Genomic DNA, 21227 nt, shown 5'->3' on the forward strand with positions numbered 1-21227 from the left:
CAGAGATAGGATTTTATCCAAGACCAACAAGGGGTTTGGGAATTTGGACTTTGAGATGAAATGTACTCTAACACTTTTCCGGTTACACCTTATTTGCCCTCAGATCCCTTCAAGCCTTTTATCATCTTCTCCAACCGCCATGAGATCAGAAGGATTGATCTTCACAAGGGGGAGTTCAGTGTGCTGGTGCCAGGGCTCAGGAACACCATCGCTCTGGACTTTCATCTCAACGAGAGCACTCTGTACTGGACTGATGTCGTAGAGGACAAGATCTACCGTGGGAAACTGTCTGAAAATGGAGGTGAGGCAGCCACTTAGCTACTGCTTTCTGTAATTTGAGGTTACGCAGAAAGTAAAAATGAAGTAATAAAAACGTGTTTATATAGTAATATCTTAATTTTTTTGTTACCTCCTTTTATAAGTAAAATAAAAATAGTAAAATGGATTTTTCATTCAGAGATATATAGTCCTATTTGTGCTTTGGACTGAGCATTTCTAAGAAATTAACTTCCACTGAGCACTCTCTAATTTCCCAGAGCCAAATGTTATTCAAAAAGAGTCTGTGGTCAGCGGTCTGTGACCCTGAATAAATGGCCAGGTCATGGTCAGCCTTTCCTGATCCAAAACCCCAGGTCTCCTTGCCAATCAAGGTTGTGTTCCCAGAACAGCACTTAGGGGGCACACGGAAGGCTTTGTCTCTTCCCATTTGTCTCAGTACTTGATGTGCGTGACTGCAGCCAAAACACTGATGCAGCGTAGGAGGCAAACAAGCTGCAGTTCCAGTTCCCAGCCCTCCAACTTCACCATTAAAGCAGGAGTCCAGAGCAGAGACACTGTGACCAACTTGTAGATCAGCTCCTGCTGCTTGTTATTTAAGCCATTTCAGAAACTCTATAGTTGTTGGCATACTCTGGGTAGTGCTCACAGCTCAACAAAGACACCCTTACCCACACAAGGCAGCCATAACTCCAGCAAACTGTGAAGAGGGCCCATCCCTCTCCCTCTAATTACCACTGGAAGGCCATGTGAAAAACTTGTCTCATCGCCCTGAGCCAGAGATGATCGCGCATTTTGATTTGCACTTAGTCTGCATGAGAGCCGTTTCTGGCTGAAGAATAAAAGAGTGAGCGATCTGGTGTTAGATGTTTGTTTTCTTATAGCTTGGGTAATGGCGCTGAGCAGATCAGACACAGCAGCACTGCATGCCTTTTACTGACAGATTTAATAAGTTTAAATCATTTTAACTATTCATTGTTTGTCAGGGTTTTTCTTTTTTATTGCAGTGAACCACATTTGCGGGCTGGAAATGTGCTCTTTTTGTTGAAAGTGAAATAAGTCTAGCCTTTATACTAAATAAGATGAATTGGAGCATTAAAATAATAAAAGCTCCCTTTTTCAGCTTGAGTTTAATTTGTTAAAAGCTTGATAAAGTACCAAACACCTCTGCTAGCTTTAAGTCTCCTTTCTCTGTGTGCAGCCCTGACCAGTTTTGAGGTGGTGATCCAGTATGGACTGGCTACACCAGAGGGGCTGGCTGTGGACTGGATAGCAGGAAACATCTACTGGGTAGAGAGCAACCTGGACCAGATAGAGGTAGCCAAACTGGATGGGACCATGAGAACCACCCTGCTGGCTGGGGAGGTGGAGCATCCAAGGGCCATCGCCCTGGACCCACGAGATGGGTAAGAAGCATATATCTAAGGATAATGATACTGTAGTCAACCTTTAGGAAAATGAAACTTACACTTCCAATACCTTTACAGCTCATGATATATCCCTTATACCTACTTACTATCAACCTGACCTGTTCTCATGTGATGATGCTGTTAACATCTGTGAGAACCCCTCCTCACATTGATTTATTTTCTGTTTGCAGTATTCTATTTTGGACCGACTGGGATGCCAGCCTTCCCAGGATCGAGGCAGCGTCTATGAGCGGAGAAGGCAGACGCACCATCCACAGAGAAACAGGCAGCGGTGGCTGGCCCAACGGACTCACTGTTGACTACATGGAAAGACGCATTGTCTGGATTGATGCCAGGTAGCATTTGGCAGCAGTCTCTGAATACAGAGTGCTCTCATCGCACTGCATCCACCCACTCACTTATTACATCACCCACTTGCTTAGTCTTTGTTGCGTGTCATTATAAATGTTTGAATAAACAAGCAAATGTGCACTGCTTATGTAAAATGACATACAAGTAAAAACTCATATAGTAGAAACATGTATGCATTTAGGATGGTGCATATCATGTAACACTTTTGTCTCTGCTTAATTCCTCCTCCAGGTCCGATGCTATCTACTCTGCTAAGTACGACGGTTCTGGACTGATTGAAGTGTTGCGGGGTCATGAGTATTTGTCCCACCCCTTTGCTGTTACCATGTATGGAGGCGAGGTGTACTGGACCGACTGGAGGACTAACACTCTGGCCAAAGCCAACAAATGGACTGGACACAATGTCACTGTAGTCCAGCGAACCAACACACAGCCCTTTGACTTGCAGGTCTATCACCCCTCCAGACAGCCCCAGGGTAGGTTGCACACTAGATAGATATGCATAAAAGTTCAAAGAGAAAAGCACTCACGGAGAAAGAGAGAGAGAGGGAGTGAGAGTGAGAGAGCTGACTCAGTTTGGCTTTAAATCAAAGGAGAACAAGATCAAAGTTAATTATTGACTGTATTGATTCACAACTCCTATTCTCCAAAGACAGCTGACCTTTCAGAGCAGCAAGACATGTTGTCTCCTCACACCAGCAGCAATTTGGACACCTCCTGCTGCCTTGTTGATCAAAAAGTCACTTCACTCTTTGGCATTTTCCACTGGCTGGGTGGGAAATGAAACCTTCCTCCAGCGACTTAAAATGTTGTTTGTTGATCTCGAAGAAACACATGATTGACAAAATGAGAAAAAGATTTGCAGTTTTTTTATCAGATTGCCACCTTTAATAGCCACTGGCTACGGGATACAAAGTGGCCAGCAGAGAGGCACTCGGGTCTTCTCATGGAAGGCAGGAAAAGAGAGATCTCACAGAGTTGTTGATTGACAGCTGCAACCAATGGCCATGACAGTGATGAGGCAGCAAGCTGGCTTGATCGGTCTGGCAGACAGTCTTCTTGGGCTCTCGCTTAAGTGAGATTGATTGAGAGGTCTATTAGACACTATGATATTCTGAAAAATGAATATGTCTCTCATTAAGCTATCAGCTTTGATTAATATTATATTGTATATGCTTATGTTATTCTTTTTGTGGAGATGGTTTTGAAAATATATACACTTGCAATCTGAAGAGTGAGGCTTAAAGGAAATACATCCCCTTTGTCCTTTTGTGTCTCTCTTTTTCAAACATTTCCTCTACATTTTCTTATATTTTCAGCTCCTAACCCGTGTGCCACCAGTGACGGTAAAGGCCCTTGCTCCCACCTCTGTCTCATAAACTTCAACCAGACCTTCTCCTGTGCCTGCCCTCACCTCATGAAGCTCCAGCCTGACAAACGCACATGCAAAGGTAATGACAGTTAGTCACAAACACCTACAATTTTTTTCTTTTTAAAACCTTCATCCAACACTGTCATATTTAATCCAATTCAGCAAGTAGCAAGACACGGGCTCTTCGTTTTCAGGAATCTATTCTCACAACTGTCATGACTGGTATGGTGTGCTCAGCTCCCGAACGTGACATCAACGGCATAAGCTGTCATTTTCTAAGACAGAATATCGAATTACGCCTCCTTTGTCTGTGCCACGTGGCTTTCTTCACTTTCATCTCCATTTAATTTAAAATAAAATACTGTCTCAAAGGTCCTAATTTATTGCTGTGTGATTTTAATGAGGAGGTTTCAAGGGGTATCTTTGGAAATCTGTGTGAGTGTCTGTCTAAATGTTACGCATTCTACAGAACAATCCTCATCTCAGCAGGGTAGATTTAAGCATAATTGGATTAGAGGGTGTCTGATGCATTCCCCTTCAACACGATAACTTTCAGGGAGCTGAGCAGAGTGTCAGCTAAACTCAACTCGGACCACTTACAATGATTAGAGCACCATGCATTTTTGACTGAGGAAGTAATTTGTTATCTCCCCCCTCTCACCTCTCGGGATGTAATGAAGCCTTAGCAAGAGCAACATGTTTCTGACGGGTCACTTTGACACTCTTGAGCTTTATCTACTTGGATCCAGCTTGTTTCACCCTTTGATTGCTCAGGCTAGTGCAGTGAGAAAAAGCCTGGACTTAACTCATCTTTTAATCACCATGTATTTGAATGATTATGAATGGGTGCGAAACACTTCAGCATGTGGTAAAAAGTCTTAAGTAAAGCAAGCTAAAAAAAGGACTTCTTCCCTTTTCACTTCTCTATTTGCATCATTTGTATAAAAAATTGAAATAACTTAGAAAAATGCAACAAGTGAGATTTATTTTTCTCAGTACATTATTTTTTTCTTCTTCTCAGAGTCCCGCAAGTTCCTTCTATATGCCCGTCAAATTGAAATCCGGGGTGTTGACATCGACAACCCTTACTACAACTACATCATCTCCTTCACTGTGCCGGACATAGACAACGTGACAGTTGTGGACTTTGATGCCGTGGAGCATCGCATCTACTGGTCCGATGTCCGAACGCAGACAATCAAGAGAGCTTTCATTAACGGCACAGGCGTAGAGACTGTTGTGACTGCTGGTGAGCACAAAGAGATGAATATCAGTCTAACTTATTTTTAGTTTACAGTTTCTGTAGCTCTCTAGAAATCTGATGAAACCCTAACTTTCTCCACTGTGGTTCTGACAATTCCCAGACCTTCCTAATGCTCACGGGCTTGCAGTAGACTGGGTGTCCAGAAACCTGTTCTGGACCAGCTATGATGCCAATAAGAAGCAGATCAATGTGGCCAGACTCGATGGATCCTTCAAGAATGCTGTCATCCAGGGATTAGACAAGCCCCACTGTCTTGTGGCACATCCACTACTGGGGTGAGTGTTTTCTTTTACTTAATAAGGCCTGCATTCAGATTGAGATAGGAATTCTGACTATTATGCGCTTTTTCAGTTTTCTATTTCATAATCAAGAGCATATTTTTCCCTATGTGCTTTATAACAATATACTTGGGTGAAAATGTTCTAGGTACAGCTGTTGTTCCTAGGGATGTCCCGATCACCTTTTTTTGCTCCCGATCCGATTCCGATCATTTGATTTTGACAATTTGCCGATACCGATCTTTCCCGATACCGATCTTTCCCGATACCGATCTTTCCCGATCCGATCTTTATGCAATGCATTAAGAGGGAAAAAAAAAAAAAAAGCATTGAAGTTGTCCCTTAAGGTTATTTTTTTAATTTAAATTGGATATTCTATCCAACATGGATATAGCTTCTTTTTTTCACAGCAGCTTTGGATCAGTTCAGTTGTGCAGCATTGGATCAAAACAAAATAAAGCTTATCAGTACTCGTTAGCTTACTGCTACAATTAGACACTGCGCCCTGCCCACTCTGTTGCCAGATTTGAGAGAAATAAGCAACCAGGTCTATGAAAACAAGCCCCAAAGAAGCAACACATACATGATGTTGTGTAATTTGAAACCAAAACTAAGGCCTCAGGATGACTTTAAGACTTGAACATGGTCATTTTTGTTTTGTAATATTGAATAAAAAAATAAATAAAAAGTATAAAAAAAAAAAAATCCCGATCCCCGATTTTTTTCTCCCGATTCCGATCTTTTGAAAATCACGTGATCGGCTCCGATCCCCGATCACGTGGTCGGATCGGGACATCTCTATTCGTTCCAGTTCTTCTTTAGCCTGCTTGTTGTTCCCCATGTGTTGCTTCTGTGCTGGCTCCTACCAGGATAATTATTTCATAGAACATTGCTCTGCTCAGAAAATAAATGTCAGCTCCTCTTCATGTAACGAGACATTTATATCCCTCCTCAGGAAGCTGTACTGGACTGATGGTGACAACATAAGCATGGCTAACATGGATGGCGGCAACCTAACTTTACTTTTCACTGATCAAAAAGGACCAGTTGGTAAGTAGATGAACCCCCCAATGAGAAAGATAACTCTATTGAACCTACTGAACCCCTATTTAAATGTAGGGGTAAAAGCAAGGATTTAGCATACTTTATTAGATTGGTAATTCTTTCCACTCAGGCCTCTCTATTGACTATGAAAAAGAGCAGCTGTACTGGATCAGCTCGGGAAACAGCACCATCAGCCGCTGTCAGCTGGATGGAACTAAACTGGAGATCCTGGAAGGTGTCAAAGGAAAACTTACCAAGGCAACTGCTCTGGCTATTATGGGTACGATAAAACATATGTTTATTTAAATGTTACACTCTCTGTTTTCTAATGTTTCTAGTATAAAAGTTGATAGTTAGATAATTTCACTGCTTACATGCTCAGACATCACTAGCCGATGTTAAAGGGAAGACATACTAATACACAAATCAACTTTCCTCACTGTAGGAGACAAGATGTGGTGGGCCGACCAGGGAACTGACCAGATAGGAACATGTGACAAGGAGGACGGAGGGAACTGGAAGGTTTTGCGAAACAACACCTCGCCTATGATGCACATGAGGATCTACGATGAGGATGTACAGAAAGGTAGGGAAATCCCTTGAAGAAAATCGTTTATATGCTTTATATCAATTATCATAACACATTATAAAGAAGTTTTTAATGACTTATAAGACCTAGCACCACAATGCTTAATAGTTGCTGGTCACCTGCTGACGTTGTTTTCGTAAGGATCATAGTGTTTTATAACTCCAATAGTTGTAATCAATTATAATGTTTTTATCATGGATAATGCCTTTTTTCGACATCACTGATCCTCTCCTTTTTCTCTTTTCAGAGGGTATCAACCTGTGCAGCAACAACAATGGAGACTGCTCCCAGCTGTGTCTACCCACCTCACCAACCACCAGGGCCTGCATGTGCACTGCAGGATACAGCCTGAAGACCGGACAGCAGTCCTGTGAAGGTAAGACAAGGCTCCACAGCTGCAGTCATACACTCAGTAACAATACAGTTTTCCCTGAAAAACTAAAACATACTGTACCTTCTCTGAGCAGGCATGGGCTCCTTCCTGCTTTACTCCGTTCACGAGGGAATCCGAGGAATTCCACTCGACCCGGCAGACAAATCTGACGCCTTGGTGCCGGTGTCTGGCACCTCTCTGGCCGTCGGCATCGACTTCCACGCTGGTAAGTGACACTGAGCGACATCAATAACTTGATTGAGTGATATTTTAAAGCTGCCATTATCTCCATGAAGTGAGTATTCATAGGAAGACACAAAACACCTCTTTGTTTTCAGAGAATGACACAATCTACTGGGTGGACATGGGCCTGAGCACCATCAGCAGGGCTAAGAGAGATCAGACATGGAGAGAAGATGTCATCACCAACGGCATCGGCAGGGTGGAGGGCATCACCGTCGACTGGATAGCAGGTGTGATCCTAACACATTTGAAATCCTATTTCAGTTAAATTGTAAATATTACACAAAAGACCACATAGCTGATTGGTATACCTGTTCTTTTATAGGGAATATTTACTGGACTGACCAGGGCTTTGACGTGATCGAGGTGGCCCGGCTGAATGGCTCCTTCCGTTATGTCGTCATCTCCCAGGGCCTGGACAAGCCCAGAGCCATCACTGTTCACCCAGTCAAAGGGTTAGTCTCCCTGCAACAGTTGAATACTCTTTAATAACCTTCAAGTTGTCACAATCTAGACTGAATCTGAAAGAAATATACAGCTAAATCCCCATAAAATACACTTTTAAATAATGTTGTTTGCGTCCTTGTGTTTAGGTATCTGTTCTGGACTGAGTGGGGTCAGTACCCTCGGATTGAGCGCTCCCGGTTGGATGGCTCTGAGAGGTTGGTCCTGGTCAATGTGAGCATCAGTTGGCCCAATGGGATCTCCGTCGACTACGAGGTGTGTGGACCACAGCGGACTCCTTTAGCACATTTGTCATAATTAATAGTATCATGCTGGTATCTTCCTTGCTAATTTGAACAAATATACTGTGACTTTTCCAAAGACTGGATCATTCGTCAGCTCTTATTCTATGCCATGAGAATGATCCATACATTTATAGATGTATATTGTAGTAGGGGTTCAGTATACGACCTAAGATGTCATATATATATAATTTATGTTTGTAAATAACTCAATTTAATCTAGCCTCAAAATAGTTCCATTTATTCTTTGTAAATTGTACCAGTCCCCCATATTACTTATTACTTTTAGCTTGGTATATGTGACTTAATACTATTAAAAAGTACTTGTAACCTAGATTTAGAGCTGCCACAAGTTCTAATTAAGGCCAATGATGGTCTACTAAAATCACAACTTAATATGATCTAGTATTCTATATTTAATATGCAAGTTCCTTACCTTCCTTGAAAAATTAACATTTGTATTTCTGCTTTTCTCTGCAGGGGGGGATGCTGTATTGGTGCGATGCAAGGACAGATAAGATTGAGCGTATCAACCTGGAGACTGGAGAGAACAGGGAGCTGGTGCTTGCCAACAACAACATGGACATGTTTGCTGTATCCGTTTTTGAGGAATTCATTTATTGGAGTGACAGGTCGGTTCTGAGGATAATTGTTTTGTTGAACCAACCATTGAACCATCTTTTTCTATTGCTCTATTATCCAGTCATGCATGACAGCTTTTGAGTCATGTGGAAGATTTTATTTTGTATTGTGCTGTTAATCTTTTGTTCAGGACTCATGCTAACGGCTCCATCAAGAGAGGCAGCAAAGACAACGCTACGGATGCTGTGCAGCTCAGGACTGGCATTGGTGTACAGCTGAAAGACATAAAGGTTTTCAACAGGGCCAGGCAGCAAGGTAGCAACACAGAAAACCCCCACTCTCATCCCAAGTCACCCACAAACCCACTTTTTTGCAATGAAGTCTGTTAAACATGTCCTCACCAAAATAGCGAGCTGCCCTGAGTTTGTTCTCACATAAGCAGGCCCTATCATACTCCCAACTATCAAATCTTTTACCACCCAATGTAAATCCACACCCCTCAGGAATCAATGACATTTAAAATGTGTTTAACAAGGTGCATTATTTGTTTAACAATATACCTCGTAAATGTGTTACACCTACCCCAGGCACCAACGTCTGCAAAGATAACGGCGGCTGTGAACAGCTGTGTCTTTTCCGTGGCAACGGGCAGCGCACCTGCGCCTGTGCTCACGGCATGCTGGCAGAGGACAACCGTGGTTGCCGTGACTATGACGGATACCTGCTTTACTCGGAGCGTACCATTCTGAAGAGCATCCACCTCTCCGACGAAACGAACCTCAACGCACCAATAAAGCCGTTTGAGGACCCTGACCACATGAAAAACGTCATCGCCCTCAGCTATGACTATCATGGCGGTGGAGGGAAGGGAGCTAACCGCATTTTCTTCAGCGACATCCACTTTGGCAACATCCAGCAGATCAACGATGATGGCACAGACCGCAAGATTGTTGTGGATAGTAAGTATGGAGTCATTAACCACATCACGTCATTCTTTTCAACACTTCATGAAATCTACAAAACTCTCCACCTCACATCACAGAAACATTTCCCTCCACTCTGTCTGACTACATATACTTCAGCTGGGTTGCCTTTTTTGTATTCTGTCCATTAATAATTGAATGCTATGTCTCGTCTCCTCAACACTTCAAACAGCCATCATCAGACATTTTGAAAACACAAGCACCCACAAGGATTCACTGTGTGTACACACAGCTGCAGCTTCTCAACTAAAGGAGATTGACATCACTAAGGGCTGCCACTTGAAGAAGAAACACTTTCAGACACAACCACACTGTGCTTTTCCTTGTTTCTACACTAAAGTGTCTTTTAAATTCCCATCTCTTTTTAAATGATTAAAGACTAGGTTGTAGAACTACATCCAGAAGAACTACATTTAAAAGCCCAGGACCCTAAGGTGTTCTCAGTAAGCAGTATGCTAAAATGAATTCAGAATGTGAAAGGAAAGGAAACCAGTACAGAGCATGGGGTTAGTTTGTTTATTGATGTTGTTTTGAACATATTTTGAAAAGGATGAATAGTTTATCCACATTCTTTTTTATCTACCTACTAGAGAACATTTTCCTGGTCAGGAATTGAATATAGCTGAGGTTAGAGGAGTGTATTATTCCTAGATAAGGCAATAACACATAAAAACTTTGAACCTATTTGAATATATCGCAATGAAATGAAAGTCATAGCATCACTTTGACAACTGGATATGTAACATTTTATACATTTCAACACAGCAACATAATATATGAAAAAAAAGTCAAGCATTACTGTAAGTGAGAAAATGAGGTAGCAGTGTTTTCTTTCGGTCCAAAAAGTCAGTTTTGGCCGATCTCTGAGGTTGTGTCCAGCTCAAAGCGCTGTACCATGTCCCTGCCCATAACATCAGGACAACCAATCAGACAGCTTCTGCACGTTGCCCAGCGTTCTCTCCCCAGCTCTAATAAGTCTCGTCTAAACTTCTGAGACATAAACCCATACAGTATAGGGTTTACCACGGCTACCGACGATGCCAACAGTCTGGCCAGGATGGCAAAAGTTTTGTAGCCAGGTGTGAGCATCATGCCTCCTCCAATGAAGGAGAACATGAGGCCGTAGGAGGGCAGCCAGAGGAGAGTGAAGACCAGGACCAGGAGGGCTGAGGTGTGAGTGACCTGGCTCTGGTAGCGCTCCAGCTGGGGAGCGTTCCCCAGCAGCCGTGCATGTCGAAGAAAACAGTAGATCTTGGCATACATCAGTACAATGATGCCCAGTGGTAGAGCGAAGCCGAACAGGAAGAGGGCGATGCTATAGACCAGCTGGCTGAAGTCAGACAGGAAGGCAAAGCAATAAACTGCGCTAGAGACGGTCACTGTACGGAAGGCAAACTGCGGCGCTGCCAAGGCGGAGGCAGGGACCCAGAGCAGAGCTACAGTTAGCTTAATGCGTCGGTGCATTCTAGATCGGTACGTCCAGGTGGGGTGTACCACTGTGAGGTAACGTGTCACAGCCAAAGCTGCCAGGGTAAAGACTGAAGCAGACGAGCAGGCCACACCCAGGAAGCTGATGGCCTTGCACATGAAGCTGCCGAAAGGCCAGAAGCCCAGGGTGATGGCGGAGGTGTGGAAGGGCAGGCAGAGCAGCAGCAGCAGGTCGGCAGCACTCAGAGCCAGCAGCAGGGTGTCCGTGCCATGGGGGGGTTGACTTTTCTTCCTCCTCCTGCCATTAAGAATGGTAATGACCAGGGTTTGACCCACCAGGCCTGTCACCAGAATCAGTCCATCCAGGATGGGCACAACGGTTTTCATCAAAGCCTCATTTGCCCTTTGCATTCGAGCAAAGCTGCTACTGTTTGCGTTCTGTTCTAAAAGCTCCATTTATTCAGAATTAAAGTTCATTGAGTAATTCATCTATTGGCCTGTTAATGTTTAGCATCAGAGCACTTGGCTGCAGTGCATGTCTTAAATTGAATTCATCACAGGTATGAACACTCTCCATTTAGGCAGCTAATACCCTCATAATGATAGCAATTAGCTAAGCGGTTACGATTGTGCTAATCATTGACATTTATAATCCAAGCAAAAACAAACATGTCGTAGTCAGAATTAATTTTAATTTTACGTTGCCAGAGATAGTCAAGTGGTGAAGTCGCTCCCCCGCGAGCCACACATCCTCCTCCTCCTGTCTTGTTGAATCCCTCTAAAAATGTGCCTCTTCCACTGTGTCACCTTCACTGTTTTTTCCAGATGTTAGAAGAAATGATATCTACATAAAGATGACTGGATACTCGGTTCCGGAAAAAAGTCAAATGTCTAAAAGGCTCTGCTGTTTTCCAGTTTGTTTAGAAAGCTAACATGACCTTAAAGTGCAGTCCTCGCACACTGGCTTTTCCTTGGCTGCATCAGCATGTCCTTAATAATCCAAGAAATAGGAAATGAAAACTGGAACGATGTCATTGCAGCACTTGCTTTATGGCTGTATTGATTTCTTGAAACCAGGCAACAGTTCACAGATTCATCCCAGTGGTTGCTAACAGAAATTCCACTTAAAAAGCAGTCAATGCTACTTGATGCTCAGTGGTCGCCTCGGCAGGAGGCATCTGGTCCATTTAGAAGCTCTCCAGAGACTTGAAACCTTGTCACAAGCAGAAGAAATACTGTACGATTCACATGACCTTTGATAGTTGAAGCAAGAAAAGCGTAAAATAAACAGTAACAGGAGATAAGCTATTCTCAGGTCTCCCTTGGTGTACTACACTACTGCTGTGATCGTAAGAGAGGCTCGGTCCTCAGTGGAAAATGTCTTTCCGTCAGGTTTTCCCACTGTTTGCACAGTAACAAGGGGATGAGCTGATCCAGGCAAGGGGAGGAGAGACGTTGCTGTTTCTCATTACATAATACTGCCTCAAGCCTACTTTATTAAACCCTATTTAGTATGTCATCTTCTCCTAACCGAAGCAATTAGCTGCCCAAGTACACCTTTTTCTGATTGTTGAAGATGGAATAAACAAGGTTGTCTTTGTTTGCCTGACTCCGTAGGCAATCGTTAACCGGTCTCTTAGTCTCATTTCGTTGGTTAACAAGGTATTGAGCCTTAAAATTGTCCTGCAATAACTTTGATTATGGCACTTCTTCATTCATTTGAAACACCTATTAAAGGGCAATTATTGACTTTCAGCCAAGGGCAAACAGTTGTGTGGAGCCTTTAGGTTTTTATTGTTGGGTGTAAGTGGTCATAAATGTGGTTGCTAGTGTGACCAGGAACAGATGGAAACACACATTGGAACCTGTAAGGCTACACTAAAGTGTCCTTTTCCATGATGTTGTCTGTCATGTAGGCCCCACAGTTCATATTGTTACCACAACTGTATGTACTGTAAAGATTTTGGAGGTTGCAGGACGAAAGGGCGATAGAAATTGAGAGCAACCACTTTATTTTTGTCCTTTGTCGTCTTAACCCTGGCCTATGTCCCTAAAGTCACTGAAGCTGTTGCAGTGTCAGAAGAAGTCACCACAAATGAGAGTCCACAGGGAGCAGTATTTGTATGTGAAGGCAGTCAGCCATTACATGACAGGTTGATGTATACGCCTTGACTTCTGTGTGGTACCACTTCCATTTCACTCTGTCTTTTTAACTGTCCTTTTAGCCTTGTCCTTCCTCACACTGTTTCTCCATGCATGAACTAATACAGGAAGATAAGGATAAACATAAAAGCATTAACTAATGCCTCTTTGAAAACGTCTCACAGAGTTAACCATAAGGCAACTTGTTGAATTATGACGATGATTTATTGAGTTTTTGCTGATGGCCCTCTTTAAATCTCCCACATACACCCCTGGGAGTCGATATATTTGTTATACTGAAATAAAACGGCTTCTCAAGCGTTTTGCTTTTAACAGCTTAGGCTGGAAGACGACAAAAGGACTATTGTCTTAAAGATTATCGTCATGGGTGTATAATATTAACACAGGGCCAATTTCTTCCTTCTCTGCTCCACAGATGTAGGGTCAGTAGAGGGCCTGGCGTACCACCGTGGTTGGGATACTCTTTACTGGACCAGTTACACAACCTCCACCATCACTCGCCACACTGTGGACCAGAGCCGCTCTGTGGCCTATAACCGCAACACTGTGGTCACCATGTCTGGAGAAGACCACCCCAGAGCCTTTGTGCTGGACGAGTGTCAGGAGTGAGTCATTAATATTGAAACTTGGGGCTCTGCACTGTATCAGGACCCAGCTCCAATCCTGTTTTTTCTCTTTCTTTTGAACAGTGGATTTATTTGAGATCAGTCAAACATAACGTTTATACCAAGTCATTTTTGGAGCTCCCACTGCACATCATTATCCTTATCCTGTTTTTGCTCCCACTACAGTCTCATGTTCTGGACCAACTGGAATGAGCAGGCTCCAAGCATCATGAGGGCCTCTCTGAATGGCGCCAATGTGCTAGCCATCATCGGCTCCGACATTAAAACTCCCAATGGCCTGGCCATAGATCACCGTGCTGAGAAACTTTACTTCTCCGACGCCACACTGGACAAGATTGAACGCTGCGAATATGATGGAAGCAGCCGTTACGTAAGACAGCCCTTTATTTTTTTCCGTTGACCAAATCGAGGGGGTTGACTTGCATTTCAGTGTTCTGTGAAATGATGCCTAAATCTTTCTGCTTCAGGTCTTGTTGAAGAATGAGCCTGTTCATCCATTTGGCTTGGCTGTGTATGGAGACTACATCTTCTGGACTGACTGGGTGAGGAGGGCCGTCCTCAGAGCTGACAAATACACAGGAGGAGACATGAAACTGCTGCGTGCTGACATCCCTCAGCAGCCAATGGGGATCGTTGCTGTGGCTAATGACTCCAACAGCTGTAAGTATTGTTCACTGAAGTCCCCATAAGGTTTGTGTAGGTTTCTCCTCCCCTTGGTGGAATGTTAAAGGCTTGTTTTGCAGTGTTTCCAAAGTCAGTGATTTTAATTCATGATTGTAGCGGAGATTAAGGAATGTCCATGACGGTCTGTTTTTTCACCAATTCAGTGTGAGGTGTGAGTGTTTTTGATATTTTGGCACAGATATCCAGCTCAGGATGAAACGTAATCACTTTGGTGATATCCGGAAAATCTTCAAAATTGCATTTGTCAAACTTTGCTTAAGATACAAATACCTGCAAAAAAGTGTCTATTCCCACTCGCTTCAGCTGTACTTGTCTTTATTGCTAATTAGCAAATGTTAATATTCTAACAAGATAAAGTAAGATGGGGAGGAGGGTTAACCTGCTAAAACCCAGCATGTTAGCATTGTGAATGTGACCCTGTTGCCTTGCTGGTGTTAGCTGTCATTTCTTGGTCTTGTGAAGCCTAGTTCCACAGACTTAAATCACTTCAAAAGGATATAACGCATTACATTATTACCTCCTAATCCTCCCGTGTCATTCTTCCCTAGGTGAGTTTTCCCCTTGCCGATCAAATAACGGAGGTTGCCAAGATCTATGTCTTCCCACATCTGATGGACGGGTCAACTGTAGTTGCCGTGGAGACAGAACACTCCTGGATGACAACACCTGCTCTGGTAAGAGAAAGTCTTAAGACATTTAACAATTACATTTTGCTTTTGATTAAAAGGTTAGGAGTTGCTGAAATAAAAATGTTCCTACCTGACCAGCTCTGAACGTGTCGTGTGGAAGTGTGGATGACTTTGAGTGTGGAAACGGCGACTGCATCAACTACAGCCTGACCTGCGATGGCATGGCTCACTGCAAGGACAAGTCTGATGAGAAGCAGTCCTACTGTGGTGAGGATTCTTAATAGGCTTTTGCTTAGTAAGCAATGAGCTGTAACAAGTCAGTGTTTAAATGTATCAATTGTGGATAATTAGCTGATGGTTGTAATAAAAGCAATTGAGAATGAGTTTAACAATACAATTAATTGTAATTAGATCATTAAGGTGTGGGAAAGCAAGAGATAAAATGTTACTTTAGAATAGCCAAGGAAACCAGTGTGAATTTTTAGCTAAGCGGAGGGGTGAAGAGACATTTAGTGTTTGATACAGAATATGTAGTCTGTTTCATTTATATAATAATGAATTGGTGGATAAGGCCGTTTTTAGAATATGCAAAAAAGGACTCTTCAGGCTCTAATCAACTGTTGTTCATCCACAGCCAATCGACTCTGTAAGAAAGGCTACAGACGCTGCATTAATGGCCGCTGCATAGGCCACCAGTTCTGGTGTGACGGCACAGACGACTGTGGTGACCACTCAGATGAACTACCCTGCAACAGTAAGACACTATTTCAGGCTGCAACTGATCGGAAAAAACCCTTTATCTTTTGATAGATGAAAGCTTTTGACACCGTTGTTTCCCATTTGTGATAACCCTGTGTTCCTCCCTCAGTGACCCTGTGCAAAGTAGGAGAGTTCCAGTGCAAAGATGGAAGCTGTATCTCCAACTTCAGTCGTTGTGACCAGGTGGTCAACTGTGAGGATGCTAGTGATGAAATTAACTGCCGTAAGTAATCTACCATCATGATTTAATCAAATGGGGAAAGCTGATGAAAATAATATTAATGGATTTGTCGAGATTGTTTTCGAGGTTTTTGAAAGCTTTTCCAATATTCACAGACCAAACTGATTGCGCCCGTTTCTTCCGCCTGGGAGTGAAAGGAGAGTCTTTCCAGAGCTGTGAGAAAACCACTCTGTGTTATCTGTCCTCATGGGTCTGTGACGGCAACAACGACTGTGGAGACTTTTCAGACGAGAGAAACTGTCCAGGTCTGGTGCTTTGTCAAACCTCTAAGATGCTTAATGCTTTTCTTAATTTGTCAAAGATTCTACAATACGTTTTCCTTTTTGTTTTTCAGATAAAAAGAAACTCAAATGTCCAGTCAACTTCTTTGCGTGTCCCAGTGGTCGCTGCATTCCTATGAGCTGGACCTGTGATAAAGAAAATGACTGTGAGAACGGAGCTGATGAGACGCACTGTGGTCAGTATACAAGTTTTCCTTGTGTTACCAAAAGCAAAACAGGCTTTTTTTCCTTCAGGTTTCACATATGGAAAAACCTTCTGTGAGGCTAAACGAAATACTTAGCTGTCTCCTAAATGCTAACCTCTCCTTTTTCTTCTTACAGACAAGTTTTGTACATCCACCCAGTTTGAATGTGGGAACCACCGCTGCATTTCCAGCCACTGGGTGTGTGACGGCGCCGATGACTGTGGTGATGGTTCAGATGAGGACCAGAAATGCAGTAAGTGGCATATTACTTGCAAATGTTAAACTACTTTCTTCCACACCCAGTGAAGCTATTTGACTGTGTGCGTATGATTTCCTGTATGTAACTTTCCCGTAATGACGTCACAGAATCCAAGACTTGCAGTCCTGAAGCCTTCCAGTGTCCCGGCTCCCACATGTGTGTGCCTCAGCGCTGGAAGTGTGATGGAGACAAAGACTGTCTTGATGGAGCTGATGAGAGCGTCAAGGCTGGCTGCAGTGAGTGGAACAATTACAAAATAACCTTAGAAAATGTTGTAAGTGGAAAAATAACCAAACCCTACCAACCAAGTTCCATCTCAGTTCACCAAAGTGTGTTCTTTTCCCTTCCAGTGTACACCAACAGCACGTGTGATGATAACGAGTTCATGTGCCAGGACAGAGAGTGTATCCCCAAGCACTTTGTGTGTGATCACGACATTGACTGCTCCGATGGCTCTGATGAATCCCCAGAGTGTGGTGAGTGGTTGGGATCCTGAAGAGATATGCAGGAAGACTGAGCAGAAAGCTGGACAATTAAGGGTTGTGAGAGATTTGTGATTCCTTTTGAACATACCTGATGAACATACTCTTCCTCCGATGTAGAATACCCAACATGTGGTCCAGAAGAGTTCCGCTGTGCCAACGGCCGCTGCCTCAACCAGAAGAAATGGGAGTGTGACGGAGAGTTTGACTGTCAGGACGGCTCTGATGAAGCTCCCAAGAACCCACGCTGCACTGACTCAGGTTGGCATTAAGGGGATTATATTCTTGTTTAGAAAGGCCATAGCTGCATCCTGTTTCGAAGTGACACTAATGCAACATGCCATTTGTCTATGATTTCAGAGAGGACGTGTAATGAGTCAGCCTTCATGTGCCGCAATGGGAAGTGCTTGAATGAGACTCTGCTGTGTGATCGCAACGATGACTGCGGAGACGGCTCTGATGAGCTCAACTGCTTCATCAACGAGTGTCTCAACAGCAAGCTCAGTGGCTGCTCGCAGCTCTGTGATGACCTCAAGATTGGCTATAAGGTAAGCCGTCTAATTGGCGGTTTTAATGCCTTTTTTGACCCCAATTTTTCAAGAGAATTAAATCAAATCTAATTACTTTTTGAACTCAATGACTTTAATTGTGCAAGAAATATGGGTCTAATAAGCACGCAGACAAATTAGGGGCTATTAATGGTGAGAACCTGAAGTAAAAAGATCGGGAACCGCTCACTTCAGGCATGCGGTTATGGAAGACAAAAACAGGTTTTGTCTCTCTTCCTTGAAGGTAGGAGGCCAGTCTTTGAACAGCTGGAACTCTGTGTGAACTCTCATGTCTGTGGTGGTGAGGCTTTGGCCAGCTTTATCTCAAAAATAATAAGGAACAATTCTTGCCCTAAAAAGTTATGACCGCTTTATAAAACACAGATGTTTATGACAAGTGAAAGCTTAAGCAGATTTGACGATTAATGAAGAGCTCTTTTGCCGTGCTTTCTTTTAGATGATGCTCATGCCACTTATTTGACACATTAGGTGCCAGCTTCTTTTTTAGTCATGCTTTTCTTATTTTTGTGCAGCTTACCTTACAACTGAAATGTCATGACAGTGTCAGGATAATCGACAGAAATATAAGTTCCACTCTACATTGGTGAAGAACAACACATGTATCAGGCTGACTGAGAGATTTCTTATGACAGGCAGTGGCAGACCCTTTTCATTAGTCCAGACTAAAGGTGAGAAGTGAGAACTGACATTGTTCCTGTGCTCTTGGCCCCTCCAGTGCAGGTGTCATGCTGGTTTCCAGCTTAAGCGGGACGGCAAGTCGTGTGTGGACATAGACGAATGCACAACCACCTACCCCTGTTCCCAGCGCTGCATCAACACACACGGCAGCTTCCACTGTCTTTGCGTAGATGGCTTTGAACTCAGCCCCAATGACCCCACCATCTGCAAGTCCACATCAGGTAAGCCATGCTGGTGTGTGTTTGGCAACTGGCTGGTTGCTTATATCCCATTCATTCCTAACCATCTTTCCTGTCTGGTTTATACGTGTAGAGGAAGAGCCCTACTTGATCTTTGCTAACCGCTACTACCTGAGAAAACTCAATCTGGATGGGTCCAACTACACCCTTATCAAACAGGTGAGACTCACTGGCTCTCAGTTTGATTTACTGAAACGGAACAAGGTGATATTGTTATTGTTCGCACACCATACATTTTTTTTATATTGTTCCTACACCATACATTTTTTTTATATTGTTCCTACCTCTGTTTCAGGGTCTGAATAATGCAGTGGCACTGGACTTCCACTATGCAGAGAATATGATCTACTGGACAGACGTCACCACTCAGGGCAGCATGATTCGACGCATGCTTATGAACGGCAGCAACATAGAGGTCAGTGAGGAGTCTAGGAGGAGTCTCTCCTTTAAGCCAGCCAGCATGTTATCCTCAGTATATACCACTTTTAATGATAGCTATGTGACTTAAATCTTTATTTTTGTCTAATCCTGTGTCCTACTATTGTGGCAGGTGTTGCACCGGACCTCTCTGAGTAACCCGGATGGCTTGGCAGTGGATTGGGTTGGCGGGAACCTGTACTGGTGTGACAAAGGCCGGGACACTATTGAGGTTTCGAAACTCAATGGCGCCTACCGGACTGTGTTGGTCAACATTGGCCTGAAGGAACCTCGCGCTGTGGCTGTGGATGTTCGCTATGGGTGAGGAACACATCTTGAATTCCATTTACATGCTATCAAAACAGTCATAGGATAAATTATTTACGATTCACTTTACTCTAACTGCATCACCTGCTTAATCCCCGCTGCTTAGGTACCTGTATTGGTCAGACTGGGGAGATAACCCTCACATTGGACGAATCGGGATGGACGGCACCAACAGAAGCGTCATCGTAGAGGATAAGATCACGTGGCCCAATGGGCTCACCCTGGACTTCATCAATGACCGTATATACTGGGCCGATGCCAGGGAGGACTACATTGAGTTTGCCAGCCTGGACGGCACTAACAGACACACAGGTAAAATACCAATTTAAAAATGGCACAGAAACAAAGACAAAGCTCATTCTAAAACAACAGCAAATCTTGGGGTTTGAATTCGACACCTAACAATCACCATAACCCTTGTTGAGACTGTGATAAGGGGCCAATAGTTCCTACTCGTGTTGCGCTTTAGTTCCTGAGATAGGAAACAGTTGATTGCTAGATTGTTGCATCTTCAACTTGAATTATTAAGCATTTATTGATGAAGTCTATGAAGTAAAGCTGATGTTGAAGTGTTTTTATCTTATCTAGTTAAGAAGTGAAACTACGAATGACATTGCCACACTAGTGGTGAAACTGAATATATAGAAAACTGATGTTTTGTTGTGTCCACATTTTATAGTGTGGCAGGCTAATGGGATTTTCCTACTTGTTTGGCAGCCACCGAGCGTAAGCAGGCAGGTCAGATTGTTGCCCGTCGAGCTAAAGTCCTGCAGCACAGGCCTAGCAGACAGAAGCCTTTTTTGTTCTGACCAGTGAGGCCTCCCGCATGTATGATGTCTGCACAGCACTCTGTTGTCTAGCACACTTACTACAATAGTTGATATTGTCAGCAACCCAGGCGTGCAGAATAATTTTGGAGCGCTGCTGGGCGTCTGTATTGTTTAATTTCAGCTTCTGAATATTTCATTCAACACAATGTTCTAGCAGGAAAACTGCAATGGAAAAATACTATTCAGAATATCACAATTCATAATAAAACATCTCCTGTAATAGCTTGCAGTGTAAGCCCACCAGTAGTTTGTCCAGGGAGTTATTCGCCCATCCTTTGATACACACAGACACATACACAAACATACTTTCTCGTTCGCACAAAATACTATTTTCTGCGCACAAGATAGTATTTTGTGCAAACGAGAAAGTATTTTGTTAGTTTCTCGTTCGCACAAGAAAGTTACCGGTGCGCCAAGTAGGACGTGGAGCACAGAGGAGACAACTGTTTCATTGCAGACTGTTATGTTTATGTGGAGAAATGGCAGTGCATTCATTATTTGAGATATATTTCATTTAGTGACATTTTGGCCACGGGTTTAAAGCTATTTGTTTAAGCAATGGATTCGCAAAACAGAAGAGTCTGTAAACCAGTCCGCTTTGATCTATAAATTCCTGTCCGTGACTCTCACAGTATCTGCTGCCCACAGCTGTTCTATAGAAGGAAAACCTCCTTCACTTTATGAAATCTCTGCGGCACCAGTGGCCTGTACTAAGAAGAAGGATTTACTATTTATTTACTATTCATTCATGAAGTATGACGCTGCGCTAGGGCTGTGCGATTATGGCAAACATCATAATCACGATTATTTGGGTCAATAATTGATATCACGATTATTTTGACGATTATTCATTGACCATTTATTGAACTTTAAAACAAATAATATTTTACCAATAAACA

At 43.2% G+C, this 21227-nt stretch overlaps 1 protein-coding gene across 1 annotated transcript in view; it reads left to right on the forward strand.

The window, feature by feature from the left end:
* Positions 1–21227, forward strand: part of LOC104956943 (low-density lipoprotein receptor-related protein 1-like) — a 47011-nt gene that overhangs the window by 20831 nt on the left and 4953 nt on the right. Inside the window, exons 22-58 of the mRNA XM_010784523.1 lie at positions 104–301; positions 1478–1682; positions 1877–2041; positions 2289–2533; positions 3377–3508; positions 4451–4678; positions 4794–4968; positions 5927–6021; positions 6146–6295; positions 6461–6601; positions 6852–6980; positions 7072–7203; positions 7316–7450; positions 7546–7675; positions 7814–7940; positions 8447–8598; positions 8739–8863; positions 9136–9507; positions 13538–13727; positions 13914–14118; positions 14216–14408; positions 14981–15106; positions 15200–15328; positions 15696–15815; positions 15930–16043; positions 16157–16306; positions 16396–16518; positions 16664–16780; positions 16894–17022; positions 17137–17262; positions 17389–17529; positions 17629–17816; positions 18553–18736; positions 18828–18913; positions 19050–19169; positions 19305–19492; positions 19605–19810. Of these exons, the coding sequence (XP_010782825.1) occupies positions 104–301; positions 1478–1682; positions 1877–2041; positions 2289–2533; positions 3377–3508; positions 4451–4678; positions 4794–4968; positions 5927–6021; positions 6146–6295; positions 6461–6601; positions 6852–6980; positions 7072–7203; positions 7316–7450; positions 7546–7675; positions 7814–7940; positions 8447–8598; positions 8739–8863; positions 9136–9507; positions 13538–13727; positions 13914–14118; positions 14216–14408; positions 14981–15106; positions 15200–15328; positions 15696–15815; positions 15930–16043; positions 16157–16306; positions 16396–16518; positions 16664–16780; positions 16894–17022; positions 17137–17262; positions 17389–17529; positions 17629–17816; positions 18553–18736; positions 18828–18913; positions 19050–19169; positions 19305–19492; positions 19605–19810 (5871 nt within the window). The remainder of the gene's footprint in view (positions 1–103; positions 302–1477; positions 1683–1876; positions 2042–2288; positions 2534–3376; positions 3509–4450; positions 4679–4793; positions 4969–5926; positions 6022–6145; positions 6296–6460; positions 6602–6851; positions 6981–7071; positions 7204–7315; positions 7451–7545; positions 7676–7813; positions 7941–8446; positions 8599–8738; positions 8864–9135; positions 9508–13537; positions 13728–13913; positions 14119–14215; positions 14409–14980; positions 15107–15199; positions 15329–15695; positions 15816–15929; positions 16044–16156; positions 16307–16395; positions 16519–16663; positions 16781–16893; positions 17023–17136; positions 17263–17388; positions 17530–17628; positions 17817–18552; positions 18737–18827; positions 18914–19049; positions 19170–19304; positions 19493–19604; positions 19811–21227) is intronic.

The sequence above is a fragment of the Notothenia coriiceps genome, unplaced genomic scaffold (assembly GCF_000735185.1).
Source record: "Notothenia coriiceps isolate Sejong01 unplaced genomic scaffold, NC01 NC01_scaffold00026421, whole genome shotgun sequence".
NCBI lineage: Eukaryota > Metazoa > Chordata > Actinopteri > Perciformes > Nototheniidae > Notothenia > Notothenia coriiceps.